The 14,726-nt window shown below is 40.4% G+C and overlaps 1 protein-coding gene across 2 annotated transcripts in view; it reads right to left on the bottom strand.

The window, feature by feature from the left end:
- Positions 1 to 14,726, bottom strand: part of LOC108314744 (prolyl endopeptidase) — a 126,598-nt gene that overhangs the window by 50,972 nt on the left and 60,900 nt on the right. Inside the window, exons 8-9 of one of the 2 annotated variants that reach the window (XM_017543770.2) lie at positions 6,284 to 6,475; positions 1,610 to 1,807 (exon numbers count right to left, since the gene is read on the bottom strand). In XM_017543770.2, the coding sequence (XP_017399259.1) occupies positions 1,610 to 1,807; positions 6,284 to 6,475 (390 nt within the window). The remainder of the gene's footprint in view (positions 1 to 1,609; positions 1,808 to 6,283; positions 6,476 to 14,726) is intronic. The other variant, XM_037743963.1, reaches the window with a different exon arrangement.

The raw sequence follows: 14,726 nt of genomic DNA, 5'->3' as shown, positions 1-14,726 counted from the left end.
AAAATGCCTGGCAGTACAGAAGGCGGAACACGTCCCTTTTCAAACTTCACAGCCACGGTCACGGGTAATATTTCATTGCTTGGCATAGAACCCAACATTTTACACTTGGACAGTAAGCCCTTTCTTCCCCAGGTAATGATGAGCTTACTCCTGACATAAATGGTCACATGGGGTCACTGAAGGAGGTTTACAGGCCTTTGGGGACTCTGGCTTTTCTTAAGAGCAGGTGAGTCACCCTCACTCTCCTTCTCCTTGTCCTTTATCCATTTAAACAGTTTAAAAGATTTTCCAGAGTAAAATTTCTGTAACCAGCATCCATTTGAGGAAAAAAACTGTGGACCTTGCAGCACTGGGTTAAGAATGGCTATCTAGAAGAAATGATTTTTCCTCATACAGTTCACTGGCTGTTGCTGCTGTACTCCAGCTTCTAGGGGGAAGAGATGTGGGGAGGCGCAGGAAACCCTGAAGTCGAATTCTTGAATGGCTGCCTTTCCTAGCTTCTCTTAATTCTCTGCAGGGTGCTTGGAAAGTAAGGCTGCTAGGTTTTCAAGGTATACTATCAGACCTACTTACAGAACATCATTCTTTTGGTTTTAATAACCCTGACAATGACCCGTCACCACATTTAAGACTCCTTATGGATTGCCTGTTCTGTGACTCAGAGGCGCAAAATAAAAGTGATGAGACATCACTGTCAACTGGCCAAATCCCAAGAGGAGGACAGAGCTACTTGAGCACCTGCCTTGCTCTAAGGCTGCTTTTTGTCTAATGACCCAACGACTGCAGCAAAACTGAGTGGGACAAAAAGCACTCTGGAGGAGTTCAACATATGTGCATGAGGAAAAGTGCAGACTTTTTTTCAGCCAGATTATTTTTAGGACAGGGTCTGCCTGGTCAACTGCAAACTGCCAACTGAGTCAGACTCCCGGGACAAATCACAGTGTGTGTATGGCCATGATGCTACAAAAACAGTGCAGACGGACGGAGTACAGAAAAAACCGAAACAAAGCGAAATGAATGTGACGATTTTTTTTTAGTTAAAAAGAACTATGTTTACTTTGGGGGGAATTAACCCATACCATGAAATGTAAAATCACAACTTACAAGTGTCTTCCCCTTCCCACTAGAACCAAACAACACACATTTTTTCTTGATGTGAGACTGTACTTTTAGAGTTACATTTTAATTTAGCTTAACAACAGCAGAATTGATTCTGAGTTTATTCCAGGAAACATTTTTTGTCAGATGTAGCTAAAGATTTTGTTTTATATCTGCACTATGTGTTCTTGTGCATATAGACCAAAGACTGAATCAAACGTTGTATTTGTCGATACTAATTTTTCATCGACCTAGAACATTAGCTGTTCCTGCCTCCAGAAGAACAGACATGGAATATCAGATTAATGAGAGTGCAGTTTCAGGCATTTACATTTATTTCCCTTTGCTCTGAGCAGCTGTTCTACTGTTCTATTCCCATTAAGTAATTTTGGCTGTAATACAGCATATGTGATTTTCAATAATGTAACATTACACTTCCATTTCCCCAAAGAAACCCAAACACCAGTCTGATTGTTAAAGTGAACAGCAATAGTGAAAAAAAAAAATTTACCTGGAGATAAAAAGGAAGTAAACTGATAGAAGATTTCGGTGTCCTTCTTCTGACCGCTATACCCCACAACGCTACCAACCTCGAGCGGTAAGGTCTTGAGGAGAGCACCACTAGTCAGGTCATGGAGCTGCAGAATGTTCTTGACGTCATGGAGGTAGCATAAGACCAAGAAGTTGGACCTGACACAAGCTACCCATTCTGAAAGGATAAGAAGAGAAAAAAACCTCATGTAATTTTGAAAATTAGTGAAAAACATGTTTAATTGAGCAACAGTTCTAGAGCTACACAGAGGGCTATATGGCAATGAGACCTGCAAAGTCACTTTTACAATCTTTTCTTTTTTTAATTTTTGAGGCAGGGTCTTTTGTCGCCCAGGCTGAAGTGCAGTGGCGAGATCTCAGCTCACTGCAACCTCCACCTCCCAGGTTCAAGGGATTCTCCTGCCTCAGTCTCCCAACTGGCTGGGATTACAGGTGTGGGCCACCACGCCTAGCTAATTTTCGTATTTTTAATAGAGATGGGGTTTCACCATGTAGGCCAGGCTGGTCTCGAACTACTGGCCTCAAGTGATCTGCCCGCCTCGGCCTCCCAAAGGGTTGAGATTACAGGCGTGAGCCACTGTGCCCAGTCTTATAATTGGTTTTAATCGTTCATCTAGTTTTCAGCATATTCCTTTGATAAATGACTATTTTGTTTCCTGAGGAAATAAAATACCCTATACCTTAGGCCAGGGGCTTTTGATGACCTAGATAATGTGTGGAATAAAAACCCTGCCTTCCTATTTTGTGCCTATTATCATGCTATAAGAGCTATAAGGAAGAAAACAATAAAAGCCAAATCATGCTTCATGTCTGACAGGATAGCTTATTCGATAAAAATGTATTAAGCCCTTGGTATCCACCAGATTCCCTGCAAGGTGCTGGAGACAAGTAGGAAGAAGAAATCAACTCTGCTCGTGTGACAAAATCATATAAAAATGCAAGTAATAAACTATAAACAAAGGTAAGTGATTGGTTGGTTGAGGATCCAAAATGAATGACAGCCCTAAAGCAAGGGCTGAACTGAGTCTCAGGTACAGGGGTGTGGAGATGGAGGGGAAATGGAGGCTGGCAGGAAAAGCACAGCATCCAAGGGAATGAGATGTCGGAAGACAGTCAACTCCTGGCATGAAGGCCAGAGCCAGGAATGAGGAGGGAGGAAAGGAAAAGAAAGGACAGAAGGGAAGAAGACTGGTAAAGAGAACAAACAAGGGATCTGTTTTCAAGAGGAAGAGTTGTTCAGTTCAGGGCAGGTGGAGATGCTGGTGGTGGCCTGATGGGGTATCCAGTGAGCCAGGTAGAGGGGAGTTTATTCACCTGTGACTGAGGAGCCACTAGTGGAACAGAAAGTCAACATAAAGGTGGCATTAATAAAGGATGCATGTGTCTGACAGCTGAATGCAGAACAAGGGAAGTCTAAGGAGGGGAAAAGAGCAAGAGCATTATTGCAACAAGCCACGGAGACGATAAGTCTGCGTAGGGAAGAAAATAAATGAAAGGTATTTCCCAAGCAGAATAGCCAGGGCTTGGTGCCTGCAGGAATATGGAGAGAGGAAAGCACAGAAATAATTTCTCCTCAACGCCCAGGGCAAATGGCCAGGGCTTGGTGACTGCAGGGATACAGAGAGTAAGGCAGAGAAATGAGTTTTCCTCAACGCCCAGGGCTGTGACTTGCAGTAACAACATTCAGTGACACAGCTGGGAGAGGAGTGAAAGGAGAAAGTGAAGGGCAGGCACAGAGCTCTGCCAGAGGTAGGGCCAGGTCACCCAGAGGGAGAGACACTGCAGCAAGTGGAAGTGAGGACAGGGCTGCAGGTGACAGGCCACATGTGCTGAACACCAAGCCTTTCTTGGGTTTCATGTGGCAGGGTGGGGTTCTTCACACTGCTTATTTTTATAATGCAAGAAACTCGCGTTTCGTGTTTAGGATGCTAGGATTTACCCGTATGAAAAACAAGATGTTGGCCAGAGGGAACTCTGAGGGTCACCAGGGGCCTCGATCTTGGGCTGCTGAAATTACTACGGCAAACTTTTCCTCAAGTGAGGACATAAAGAAGAATTCGTGCCACCAAAAGTAATTTGCTCATTCTCCAATGCGCTTTCTAAAAACACCTCAATTAGGCAACATATTTCATGTGGCTTAATGTTTTAAAGGGACAAAAGTATGGGGAAAAATGAAGTAAATTATAGCTGTCAAAGAAGAATTAATCTGTGTTAACTATGAGTACGTCAGAATTATAAAACAGGCAAAAGTGAGTAACAGAAGGACAAGGTGATTTGTAGACTGTCATTAAAAGTTCTGGTTTACAGCTGTACTTTATGACTCATCTCTAGTTTTTATTCTCAATAGGGCGCTCTGTGCTAATGATATATGGCACATTCAACTATGCTTCTCTTTAAATTGATGAGTTCTAGTGAACATTGAAGGTTTCCCTTTCTAGTCTGAAAATCTTATAACCTTTCCAGAAGGAAGGTTACATAAATATATCACCCCCCAACAAAATCTCCTAGCATTAATTTGCATTTCATTACATCTATAAGATGGGATGTCACCTTAAGGCATAGTTAAAACCCCTCTTTTGGCTTTAAATGGCAGAAATTCAGATACTTTGGGAAACGGTTACAATATCCATGAGGGTGTCCTATACAATAATGACGATTTCATCCTGACTTGTACCTGAAAAACTCCTGCAGCTCCTACACAAAGACTCATGCCACTCAAGTCTCATTTGGATGCACCAAAGCATGAGGTCAGTCGGTGCTGAACAGACTGCTGAACCTGGCACGCAGGAAGCCCTCACTAACTGCTGGCTATAACTACCCTTACGGGGACATTCCTGCCTCAGTTTGGACAGAAGCCATCAGGCTATCAAAGTGACTACGAAACAGATTCACTGCACAAAGATGCCGGAAGAAATGATAAAAAATCTGTTCTGTGACTCAAAGATCCCTCATTCAAATATAAATAAGGGTCAGAACGCGCACAGAAGGTTTTGAGGAGATAGGTGATAAGATTTCCTCTTGCTCTTGCCTTTAAGTCCCCTACCCTATGGGAAGGTGACAGGATTATTACCTTCTACCAACCCCAGTCTGACACAGACTGAGTACCAGTGCCTGATCTAAACCTGAAAGTTAAAGGGACTGTGCCTGGAAATCCAAAAGGCAGGAAAACTTCCTTTAGAGGAAGAGTCTGGAATGCGTTGCTGTCTTGGGGTTGCAGACGTGAATTTTGAGCAGGCATGGAGTTGTCTTGGGTCCTGTCCAATAGAACTGCCTACAGGGGTGTGGAGATCTCAGTACAAGAGGGTGGAGGGGTACGGTCAGGTGCCCAAGGGCTGAACAGACTCTCAAGGAAACACCCAGGAATGCTTTCTCCAGGGCTAAGGGACCTGCCGCAGAAACAAGGGCCCAGAAGAAAGAGCCCATAGCAACCTGTGACCTTGAGAGAAGCAGCTGGAATCATCTGCTCCCTACCACCCCCAAGCAATGCCAGGTTTAAATAACTGCCAGGCACAGAGAGCATACCACTTTAAACAAGGGAGAAACAGTACCTTATTGATCAAGAACCTGAACCTGGATCTGCCTGACTCCAAGACCTGTGCTTTAATTCATTGAAAGACACACTTCAGGACTGCTTTATCTTAGACAGGGCCACTCTGCAGATCTCAAAGGGGACTTTTTTTTCCTGCTTATATACCATATATATTTGCATTTTTAAATGGTCCTATTTAATCCTCATTCAATCCAGCAAAAGTTCATCAACAAGTAAACTTCCTTGGCCTAATGGTACTGAACTCTCATTTGTGTAAAAAACTATCCCCAAATTAGTGAGTCTTATTCTAGTAAAATTCAACTTTCTTTAAAAAAAAAAAAAAAAAAATAGGGTTTTACCATATTGGTCAGGCTGGTCTCGAACTCCTGACCTCAGGTGATCCACCCACCTCAGCCTCCCAAAGTGCTGGGATTACAGGTGTGAGCCACTGCGCCCCGCCTAAAATTCAACTTTCATGCAATAAATAATGTATAAAGCAGCATTTCATTTTTGGAAAAACCACAGAGAGAATGAATAAAAGGGAACTGAAAGGCTCTGTAAAACATGACTGATACGGAAGCAAGGTTCTCAAGAGGTTAATGTAGTTCACTGCACAAAGCAGCAACTGCAACGGGTTTCAATTAAATCTGACAATAGTCTATTCCCTTTTCTAATAAGTGGGCTCGAAATCCACACTAAGATCAACAACAGGGATAATGCAAATTGCCAAAGGTTACTCAAAAGCTTAAAGCTAAGGATTCTAAATCTAAACAGTTTTAAAAATTAAATGTTCATGATTATTACCAGACATTAAGTATACAAAGACAACCGATACATTTTTTTAAAATGCAGTACTTTGGAAATCTGAAATCCTACCTTCGCAATTTTTATGAAGACTTTGCACGTCTACATGATATAGTACTAAGCTACAAAAAGATATCATACAATGAAGGCTTGGATGAACTATTTAGACACTTCATTCCTGATGATTACAGGTTGAAGGTTTTTTACCTTGTAACTAGTCACTAGAGAATGAGACACACTAACCTGTTGACGTTCTCATCAAAAATAAGAGCACAGTTTTCAAGTAACATGTGTTCTCACCTAAGACATCTTTCTCATGCTCAGGAACAAGCACTTTCCACTTAGACTCGTCAGGATCCCTGAAGTCAATGTTGATCACGCGATAGTTGGGAGAATGGCGATTCGTCTTGAACGTGAACACCGTCCCCTCATTGGTCACGTAGTCATATTCTCCTTCAAAGTTGTCGATCAGTTTTACCCACTTTAGGATTCCTGGCAAGAGACCAAGTATTCTCATCATCTCTCTAATGTTTAAAAATGGTGTTGGTTTGTGTGTATGGAGGGGAGGGTGGATCTTTCTTATCCTCAAAACACAAAGCAGAGATATTTGGAAGATCTAAGGCATGAAAAGGAGCAAGGACCAGTTATGGGTGAATTTAAAAATGCTAAGGAGCCCCCGAAAAACCTGGCAAGGAGGCGAGAGTGAAGGACCTCCCTTCCTAGCTCATCACCCCCACACAATCTGGTAAATCCTCCTCTACCTGAGCCAGCTTCAAATCTGGGCACTTCTCTCCACCTCACCTATCATCATACCATTCCAGGTCTTTGTGGTGTCCCTCCCAAGTCTTTGTGTTCTACAGCAGTAGTTCCCAGCCATGGAGACTTTCAGCCCCAGGGATTATATGTCACAACTTGAGGGTAGGGCTGCTACTGGCACCTAAAGGGTAGAGACCAGAGATGCTGCTAACCATGCTACAATGCACAGGACGGCCCTATAACAAAGTAGTGGCCAGCTAAACAGTCAATAGTGCCAAGTCTGAGAATACTTGGTCTACAGCATTAGCTTCCTGCCTGGTCTTCCCACTGCCGCTCTTGATTTTCTCAGTATGGCAGCCACCACAATATCTCAATCTTTGAACTGGTCCGTGTTCGTGCCCTTAGAAACTTTCAGTGACTTCTCCATTACCCTTGGAATAAAATCCAAATTCCTTCCCATGGTCTTGCATGCTACAGCCCTTTTCCAGTTAGCCAACTTCAGATAGTTCCAACTCTTGCCTCACTTCCTGTCCTTTTATTGGCATTGGCCTTTATTAGATGCCACTTTTAACAAGCACCCAGTTTGTTTCTTCACAGCACTTCTCTCAAGATATATTCATTCATTCATTTTTTTTTGTTAAGAGATGAGGTCTCTCAGCTGGGCATGGTGGCTCATGCCTGTAATCACAGCACTTTTGGAGGCCAGAGAAGGCAGATCACTTGAGGTCAGGAGTTTGAGACCAGCCTTGCCAACAGGGTTAAGCCCTGTCTCTATTAAAAATACAAAAATTAGCCGGGCATAGTGGCACACACCTGTAATCCCAGCTACTCAGGAGGCTAAGGCACGGAGTTGCTTGAACCCAGGAGGTGGAGGTTGCAGTGGGCTGAGATTGCGCCACTTCATTCCAGCCTGAGCAGAGTGAGACTCTTGTCTCAAAAAACAAAGACAAAAGCAAAAAAGAAAAAAAAAAAAAAAAAAAAGAGATGAGGTCCCACCATGTTGCCCAGGCCTGAATGCAGTGGCTATTCACAGGCACGATCACAGTTCACTGCAACCTCAAACTCCGGCTCCTGAGATCCTCCTGCCTCAGCATCCCCACTAGCTGGGACTACGGGTGTACAACCCAGTGCCCAACTCTCTCTCAAGATATAATTATGTATTTATTTGCTTATTATTTTTCTTTTCATTCACTGTTTCATACTTGGCACAAAACTGAGTGGCAGGTAACTTGAAATATACAAAATAAAATTTGCATGGCATAAAAGGGACACTTCCCAGACCTTTAAGAACTAGAGATGATCATCATTAAAAAAAATTTTCAGTACATTCGTGTCATCATCATTTAAATGGTTCACTAAATGCTACTTTTAATATTTAAAGCGGAAACCATCAAAATCCCTTGGAAAAACATGTTTTTACCATGTGTCTGACACAGACGATGTTCAGCGAACATCTCAAAAGTTTCATAAACAAAAAAGTTCTATGACTTCTAAACTACTAAAAGGCAATGCCAGATCTTAGCTATTTTCCAATTCTCTACTTTTAATTACACAGTGAAATTGCTACACTAATCTGGGTAGTTCATTTACATTCCTTACATTCCTTAAATCTCTCAAGGCAATTTTACATTCATTATCTCATTCATCTCTGCAGTATATCTTCATATAATTTGTTATTGAATTAAATGTAACAGGGAAATAAATTCCACCACAGAAAGAGTACTGTGGTCATATATGTTTGTACTAAAACGCCAGTTCTAACACTATTTAGTTGGGTCACCTTGAGCAATCTCTTTGTTCCTTGCAAAGCCTCATTTTCTTAACTGTAAACTAGGAATAATAGGTAAATACAAAAATTATTATAAAAGTATCTACTAGTACCTACCCCATAATAGAAACTCAACAAAAATTGTTTTAAAATAAGTGATTGGAGGCTGGCTAGGGTGGCTCACACCTGTAATCCCAGCACTTTGGGAGGCCAAGGCAGGCGGATCTCTTGAGGCCAAAAATTTGAGACCAGCTTGGCCAACATGGCAAAACCTCGTTTCTACTAAAAACAAACAAAAAATTAGCCAGACATGGTAGCGCACACCTGTAATCCCAGCTACTTGAGAGTCTGAGGCAAGAGAATCACTTGAATCCAGGAGGTGGAGGTTGCAGTGAGCTGAGATCATGCCACTGCATTCTAGCCTGGGCAACACAGCGAGACCCTGCCTCAAGAAAATATACATAAAATAAAATATTCCCATATATTACTGAAAAGAAATATGTATTCTGAAGTTGTTGGATGTGATATGCTAAACACGCCTATTAGGTTGTTAATCAGATTGTTCAAATCTTCTATATATTTACTGATTTAGCCATTCTGTTAGTCACAGAAAATGCCTATTAAAAAATGTTCCTCTAGGCTTGTGGATTTGTCTATTTTTACTCATATTCCTACTAATTTTTGCTCCCTGTATTTTGTAATCATGGTATTAGATTACACAGAATTATCACATCTAAATAAAACTGAAGTGAATCTTTTATGAAGTATTATCTCTAGTGATGCTTTTTGCTTTAAAGTCTGCTTTCATATTAAAATAGCTATAGCATTCTCATAGTAGTATCTTAGACCAGTTATTTACTTTCTCATAAGCTATGTGATGCCTTCAAATAGGAATTTTCTTCAGCTTTTCTTTTTCCTTTTGTGACAGAGTTTCACTCTTGTTGCCCAGGCTGGAGTGCAGTGGTGTAATCTCAGCTCACTGCAACCTCCACCTCCTGGGTTCAAGTGATTCTCCTGCCTCAGCCTCCTGACTAGCTGGGATTACAGGCACCCGCCACCAGCCCCTGCCCTGGCTAAGTTTTGCATTTTTTTAGTAGAGACAGGGTTTCACCAAGTTGGCCAAGCTGGTCTCAAACTCCTGACCTCAGATCATCTGCCTGCCTTGGCCTCCCAAAGTGCTGGGATTACAGGCATGAGCCACCACTCCCGGTCCTTCTTCAGCTTTTCTAGTTGTCTTCTGCAAAATGGTTTGTCTCAATCTGTAGTTTATCATTATTGGAAACAGTTTGCTCTTTCCATGCCTATAAACTTCCATGTCTATATACTCAGTGTTTTTCCACCTCTGTGGGCTGTATTCTAGATAGCTCCTTATATATATCTACATTCTATTTCACTAATTATCTCTTCGGCTATGTCTAATCTCCTCCTTAGCCTAATAACTGAGTTTTTAAAGTTAATAATCATATTTTTTTTAATTTCTAGAAGTTCTAGTCAGTCATTTTCCAAATCTGGCTGATTATTTTTTTAAAGTATCTTATTTATTGCATATCCTTCCAAGCTTCTTGCTTGCTTTTTAAAAGGAGCATCACCCTGTTTAAGTATATTTAACATATTCATTTTTTTTGTTAGGAATCTGATAATGTGGCCAGCAGTCATTGCTTCTGCTTGCTCTAATTTCTCATGCTAGTGAATTTCTTCATCTGATTTGACTTTTTACTGTAACTGCTGGTTTTCCTTGAAACATTGTAGAAATTCTTGGAGGCCTGGGTTGAAGTAGCACTCTTTCAGAGATGAGTGTTTCTTTTCTGGCCTGTTGGGATGCAACCAACCTGACGGCACTATAATTAAACTCTTGGCATGAAGATTTTGGACCTCATTGGTACAACCAAGTCAACCTGTACTCATGTGATGGTCAGCCTTTCTCCTGTTTTAGGAGAGTTCACATCCTGTCTGCCCCTACCCCTTCTAATGCCTAGGTAAGGGCAGGCAGATTTCCTTACTGTTCACTCCCCATCCCCAGCCTCTCCACTGGCAAGTTTATTTTTATCAGTCATCCTTACATTGATAGTTTGTCTCAGCAGACACCCAATTATGCTTTATTTCCTATCCAATTTCCCCCCTATCCCAGCAGAAACATTCAGGGACAATCCAGCTCACATTCCAGCTTTCATTTTGTCTTTGGTCTTTATGGTTTCCCTTCTTTCATTCGGACTTAGCAATGTATTTGGAAAGATGCTTTATAAATTTTTTACATTTCAGTTGTTTCAACTGGGAGGTTATTCAGAGTATATAAACTTCCATACTCCCAGAAACAGATATCCTTACAACTAATTTTCAACTAATTTGAAAAAATTTTCATAAACTCTGCATTTGAGTTGCAATTATCTTTTTTTATCCAGTGACAAACTACTAATCTCAAAAGGCTACTCAGCAGGTGATCCACTCAAAGATAATTCATCTTAGTCTACATAAAACAATGCTTTAAAAAAAAAAAAGTCCCCATTCCTTAAAAGAAAAACAATTTAAGTAAAATATTAGCTGGTAATGCAAAATTTGAAGAGAATAAGAAATGTATATTTGTTTATAATAAGAACAATGAAACAATTTTCTGGACTATGACATTTGTAGACACAAAATCTTGGCTCAGTGAAATGTCAGATTCCTTAAATGTTCCCCAATGATAAAGCACTTCCTGATGTGAAACCTTTATTTCACAAAGTAACCACCTTATGGTTTCTGCCTGAAAAGGTCCAGGAACCAGTGGTATTTATGGCCCCTCCCTACCCAAAGTCATTAAAGTATGCACCAAAGGCAAAACACAGTAGAAATTTCCTTCAGGACTGCTGTCTAATCAGGTAAGCCTGAAGATATGGCACACATGAAAATCATTCAAGCTCCAATGAACAACAAAACAGTTTAGGTTATTGTCTGCCACCAAATTCTGACACATTAACCTTAGCCATAAATACATACTACAAGCCATAAAATCTCATTCAGAATAAGAAATGTGGCTGGAATTACAAAAGTCCAGCTATAAAATCTGAAAAACAGTCCAAAGTACAGGCCTTCACAGGGCCGGATGTTTTAAATGGGAGCTCTTGAAATTCCTTTGCTCTCCTGAAACCTTGTTCTACAGGGCTTTGGTAGAGAAATAAATCAAGAGAAAAGGTATTTCAGTTGAACAATGGGGCTCATTCATTTTTGCTACTCACAAGTCAGAACACTGTTGATTTAAATGGAAAACACGAAAATTACTTTTTAAAAAGAAACATGACTTAACTCTTTAACCATTTCACTTTTTTGCCTACCTTCTCTGAGGTTCTTTTGTCTATAAAGTGGCGTTATTCACTCTGTAGCCAAAAGAATTTCCAATTCCTGAATCTTACTACATTCAAATGTTAAAATTGCTTTTTATAAACCTGCTTCTTAGGGACTGATTCATTTACTGAGTGAAGATTAGTTTAAAATAAATTATCTTATGCTTTTCCTAGACCAAAGTCATACTTTTATTACTTTCTTTGAAAAATCATCAACTATATTAACTACATTTCATAGAAAATGCTGTGCAAGCTCCCTAATAATGGGAGCTAAAGTGCTTTTATACTTTACAAAAACTCTCAGGGCTAGACAAGTAACAACAACAAATGCAAGGAGAGGTGGGACACTGAGGCTGCTGCGGGGCTGAGTGACTTCCGTCTGTCTCAGTCTGCCACACGACTAAGTTAGAACACAGGCTGGGGGGTTAAACTGATTGGGATCCAAATCTTTAAATGGCATTAGGAAAGCTACTTGTCCTCACCAGCCTCAGTTTCCTGGGGATAATAATTCATGCTCCTCAGACGCTGTTGAGAAGACTGAAAGAAATGCCTACATTTGTAGCTCAGAACCCGACACAGGAAATGTTACAAAAACAACATTAACTATTATTCCAAATAACCCCAGCATTCAAGTGACAAAAGTAAACTGAACATGGCCTCTGAAGAGTCTGATTTGCTAATAGTGTATGTTTAAAATCCAATATCCATCTCACGGTATGCAGCTATTTTTCATATTAATTTTAAGATTAGTATAAATACTCATTTTATCACTAGTATTTTGTCTTTTATATCAAATTGCCTATTTTGGGTCTTGTTTGTATACTGTCTTTTGATATCCCAATTCTTTTTCGTTTTTCTGCAGTCCCATTCTGACACGCAGACTTCCTACCAACTCCCTGTCGTCTCTCTGAGGCCCTCCTCCCTCGTTGCTATTGCTTTTAGCACTCAGATGACTTTGCTAAGCTTTGGACAGCTCCTTTGCTTAAAGCTTCTTGAATGTTTATCTCCCCTTTTCTACTCTACCCCCCAAAAATGTCCAGCCCTACCAGGCAGGAACAAAAGAGTCAATATCATCTCTGCTACCTAAAAACAAGAGCTGTATTAGTCAGAGATGGTGAAATGACCAATCTACAATGTCTGCTAAATACCATATTTCCTTTTATGGTTATGTGTTAGCATGTAATGCAAATTTAATTCCTAATGGAGAAAAAAGCCAGTTTTTCTTTAATGACACAAAAGCATTAAAATAAAAATAAGGTAAATACTGAAAACTTTTGTCAACTGAAAATGATTAAACTTTTAGCAAAAAAAGGAAAAAGCAAAGACAGGTTAGTGAAAGTCTGGGCAAATCCCAGGTAAGCTGATATTTCCTTACAGAAATCTCCATGTCACCACCATCCACCTTTTCTCCCTAAACTCCTCAGAAATGCTGTGACATGAGCAAAGACCACTCTGGGCCCATTTTAAGGATGCCTATGTTGAAGGAGGTTGTTAAGTTGCTAGTAAGCAACAAAGATTTCAGACATATGGTCCTTTTTACCTAACAATCACTTCTTAAAAATTCTATTAAAAACCTCGGATATAATTAATTTTAAATGTAGGCTGGGCACAGTGGCTCACGCCTATAATCCCAGCACTTTGGGAGGCTGAGGCAGGCAGATCACCTAAGGTCAGGGGTTTGTGACCAGCCTGGCCGACGTAACAAAAACCTGTCTCTACTAAAAATACAAAATTAGCTGGGCACGATGGCAGGCTCCTCTAATCCTAGCTACTCCAGAGGCTGAGGCAGGACAATCACTTGAACCTAGGAGGTGGAGGTTGCAGGAAAAAAAAAAGTATTCAGAAAAGGGACTAATGGTCAGCTCCTTTTTTGCTGCTATTCTTCTATAAAGCAGGGAATGAAGTCCCCGGCTTCCTACAGGAGTTAAAGAACCAAAGAGAAAAGAAAATGGAAAAAAGAAAGAAAAGAGAAGAGAGGAAGTCTAAGCCTGGATCTGTGCACTGGGCCACAGCACCTTGGACACCCCCTGGAGCTGATGATCTCCACATCTTACCATCCAGCAGATGGGGAACACTTGAAGGGCAGGGGCCACAATGTGTCATTACAAGTGCCCAACGCAGTGCCTGGCACAGGGTAGGGCATCAATGCACGTCTAATTCATAACTAAATATACAATGTATGTACTCCTACATTTTAGACTGAACCTTACATACAGCTGTTTAAAATGTAAAGACAACAAAAGTAACCAAAGTTAAATTTTAAAGAAGTTATTAGTATCTTCTGCTTTTCTAATAAAAATATTTAGAAATATATCCCTGAGTTAAATGTATTTCTATTTTTAAGGCATAAACTCACTTAAGTTTTCATGTAAACTTTTTAAAGTCTATATACTTGAGAGAAAAGAGACAGCCCTGAACCCTGATACTTACCCATACTGCAGAAAATATTCAAAAATTTATTCTAAATTTTGTCTAGGTAACTGAAGTACATAAGGCAACTTTTTATATATTCAAAATAGGACCAGGCACAGTGGCTCACACCTGAGATCCCAGCACTTTGGAAGGCTGAGGCAGAAAGATTGCTTGAGCCTACATGTTCGAAACCAGCCAGGGCAATATGGTGAGACCCCCCAGCTCTATTTTATATCAAGAAAATAAATAAAATAAAATAGGGTTATTTACAGTAAACTTAGGAAAGAAAGTATATACATACTTCAAAAGTAATACTGATTAGAAAGGTTTAGAAAATGTAAGAAAATGTAGACAAATTATTTTCTTGTTAAGGTTCAGGATTATTAATTTCAGCAAAACTGCAGGCATGAACCACATCAAGGATCACAGGAGTCAAGACTCAGCTGTCTTTCCTACTGCAGAACTAATAAAATGTCATGCTAGCCTGGTG

The sequence above is a fragment of the Cebus imitator genome, unplaced genomic scaffold (assembly GCF_001604975.1).
Source record: "Cebus imitator isolate Cc_AM_T3 unplaced genomic scaffold, Cebus_imitator-1.0 Scaffold160, whole genome shotgun sequence".
In the NCBI taxonomy this organism is placed as follows: domain Eukaryota; kingdom Metazoa; phylum Chordata; class Mammalia; order Primates; family Cebidae; genus Cebus; species Cebus imitator.
Note: the sequence above shows the minus strand (reverse complement) of the source record. Positions and strands in the feature narration are given on the sequence as shown.